Below are 3,484 nucleotides of genomic sequence, written 5' to 3' on the forward strand. Positions count from 1 at the left end.
GATGTTAAAAGATGACTCTATTGCAAATATGAATAACATGGAAATAGGTTTTGAACTATGATATAATGATACAACCTAGTGAAATTGTTTGTCAGCTCTGGGAGGGGGGAGGAAAGGGGATGTGAATCATGAATCATGTAACCATTGAAAAATATGCTAAATAAAAAGAATGAAAAAACCCAATATTACATGTCCCTTGATCCAGCCATATCACTACTAGGTTTGTACCCCAAAGAGAAATTAAGGAAAAATACTTGCACCCAAACATTCATAGCTGTTCTTTGTGTTATGGCAAAAATTGTAAAATGAAAGATTTTCCCTCAATTGGGGAAATGTCTGGACAAATTGCAGTACATGATGATGATGGATTACTATTTTGGTGTAAGGAATGACAATGTGGAGGATTTCTATATGAACTCAGAAAACCTCCAGGAACTGATGCAGAGTGAAATGAGCAGAACCAGGAGAACATTGTACACAGAAAGTAAAACATTGTGGAGTAATCCAATATAGTGGACTTTGCTTCTAATAGCAAGGCAACAAGCCATGACATTCCTGAAGGACTTATGTGAATGAATGCTATACACATGGAGAGAAAGATGTATGGCAGTGGAAATGCAACACTAAAACATATGAAACCATTTATCACATGTATATATGGGTATATGATTTGGGGTTTAAACTTTAAAGATCACTCATAGAAAAAATGAATAATATAGAATTTGGTATGAAGTAATATAATTTGTATAATACAGTGGAATTGCTTTTTGGCTCTGGGAGGAGGAAGAAGAGGGCAGAGAAAGAAAATTAATTATATAAACATAAAAATATTGTTTAAAATTTTTAAAAAAGAATTAGGAAAGTAAAGGGAGGAGATAAAAGAGGACACATTTGAAAGTTAGGCTGAATCAGAAGGAAATGAGAGGGAAAGAAAAGGGAAAGATTCAAAAGATGTGGGAATTAGGGAGCTGGTAGTTAGAATTGATGAGATATATTCTTATTTCTTAAATTATATCCTCTTTTTAATTTTATTAATTAGTTTTTCCTTGCTTTCATCTCTTTTACATTTTCTTTTTTAAAATTTATTTTGACTTTGTTTCATGAACTCATTAGCTTTCAGTTGCTCAATTCTGATTTTTAAAGAATAATGTTCTTCTTTGACTTTTTTTTCTTCATCTATCCTTTGTCCATTTCATTCTTTTAAGATTTTCATCAGTACATGTTTGTATTTCTTTTTCAATTTGGCCATTTCTGGATTTTAAGTTTCAATTTCTTCATCATTTTTGTTCCTGTTTTGCTTTTATTTCATTATCTAATTTTTCTCTGCCATTCATTTGATTTTTTATCTTAATCTTGGTCTCTTTTGTTTTTTGTAGTCAAGATGTCTCTAATTATGCTTGTACTAATTCTGGAATCACAGAACTGGAAAATAGAGATTCAGCTTCCTAACAGGTTCTCATAATTTTTAAATTTGAAGAGTTCTGAGAATCTATCCATCACAACCACTGTTGTTATTTTATCCTCTTAATTATAGAACCAAATTTTTCTCAAATACAGAATCAAAACATCGCAAACACATTTTCTTTCATTCTCATGATTCATCAAACATATCCAAAATAGGAATTATAATACAAACGATAAAGCAGCACATTGACCATAGAGATGAGTTGGGAAACCGACAGAAGTCTGGAGCTGGAGCAATGGCAGAGACAGACCCCAAAACTGTACAGGACGTGACCACTATGGTTCATACACTTCTCCATCAGATGCAGGACAAATTTCAGACCATGTCAGATCAGATAATTGGCCAAATTGATGATATTAGCAGTAGCATTGATCTGGAGAAAAACATCGCTGACCTTAAGACCCAAGCAAGGGTGGAAGAAACAGAAGGGGAAAACAAAATACCACCTATATGTAATACTTAAAGATTTTGTTAATCATTTAGAGTAACTCTTGAAAATGTTTTTTTTCACAAGCCAAGAGGTGAAGGAACAGATTTTCTCAACTAACTACTGTGTGCAACATTTTTTTTTAATTATAGAGCTTGTATTCCTAGAATTTGCAGTTTTTAGGTTTCAAGGTGATTTATTTTTTGATTTCATGTATGTGGTAGCTTCAACTATAAATACAAAAATGTTTAAATATTAGTAAACTGAAATTCTGACTACTCTTGGCTAAAATTTTCAAAAATTTTAGTACATTTTTGTCAAATCATTTGTCATTCCTTTTGTAGTCATTTCAGTTTAATAACAAATTGGTACAGGATTTTTTTAGAGAAATGTATTAATTTTTTCAACTGTTTCAGATTCTCTTTGTGAACTGAAGTACCTAGAGTCAACGGTTCATAATTCTTAGCACAAAATTACTATTGTACCAATAACAAATAAATGGTATGTTGACCATATTTTTAAGCAGACAAAAAAAAATGAGCATTTTGTATTTGTGTCATTGCTATGTTTCCAAGATTGAGAACCATACCTAAGAATCTACTGTAAAAAGCCCCAGAAAGGAGCTGAAATTGAATGATTGTAACTACTGCCACTTTTTAATACACGGGAGGATTTGGATGGTGACAATAGTATCTCAGTTCCTCTCAAATAACAAGGACAGAAAATAACCTATAAAGGTGCATTGCATTCACTGATTGGAATTTCATGTGGTGTAACACTTCAGTCTTCAGTTATATCAAAAATGCTTACTGTAAGAACACGAGGGGGTTTTAAACCCACTTGCTATTGACTTGTACTACTGACTTTAAAAAGCATTTGTCAACTTAGAAGAAAAAGCAAGTGGCCATTGTGAATCCTTGCCTACTGACTGATAGATGCCCTTATTGTAAGCTTGGATTTTTTAAAGAAAAACTGTGTTTTGTTGTTTACCTTTTTTCTTAACTAAATGCTTGCAGAATAACACTTTTATAATAGATTATAGATGGAATGGAAAATACCAAACATTTTCATCAACATCCCTTTCTTTTTATCAAGAGGTGAGGGACAGAGATTGGACACCGAGATGACTGATTCATCAGATTGCTCTTGAGTTAAAAAAGCAAAACAAAAACAAAGTCAAGATAAGCTGAAGGATGATCTAGAAGTAGAGGGAGCCATTTTTCCTGGAAATGAGCTTTTAAGTGAATATTTTGTGATTGTAGGAGAAATTTTCTGTACCACCAGATAGTTATTGTATTGTTATATATATATATATATATACATATATATATATATATGGAATAAAGATATGAAATAATTATATTTAAAAATAAAGTAATTTCAGTTCTTTCCACACTCTCAACAACTAATACCCATAATGTGATAGAAACAAAGAAATAAAAACTCCCAAACCATGAACTAACAGCAGAAAATGATAATCCCTGACAATCTCACTCAGTGCCTCATCCTCTGCAATCCACTGCTATCTGGCAAAGCCAATTTATGGGTTTGCAAAATGCTGCAACTCTACCTTGCCTTTCCCTCCTCCTTGC

At 32.3% G+C, this 3,484-nt stretch overlaps 1 protein-coding gene across 1 annotated transcript; it reads left to right on the forward strand.

The window, feature by feature from the left end:
- Window positions 1-1,700: 1,700 nt before the first annotated feature.
- LOC100031035 (heat shock factor-binding protein 1-like) lies at window positions 1,701-1,928 on the forward strand. Its single transcript, XM_056821115.1, has one exon. The coding sequence runs from the start codon at window positions 1,701-1,703 to the stop codon at window positions 1,926-1,928; it is 228 nt and encodes a 75-aa protein (XP_056677093.1).
- Window positions 1,929-3,484: the final 1,556 nt, after the last annotated feature.

The sequence above is a fragment of the Monodelphis domestica genome, chromosome 3, assembly GCF_027887165.1.
Source record: "Monodelphis domestica isolate mMonDom1 chromosome 3, mMonDom1.pri, whole genome shotgun sequence".
In the NCBI taxonomy this organism is placed as follows: Eukaryota; Metazoa; Chordata; class Mammalia; order Didelphimorphia; family Didelphidae; genus Monodelphis; species Monodelphis domestica.

Bases quoted from the DNA above. Each gene is read 5' to 3' on its own strand.
- LOC100031035 (XM_056821115.1), top strand. From the start codon at position 1,701: ATGGCAGAGACAGACCCCAAAACTGTACAGGACGTGACCACTATGGTT.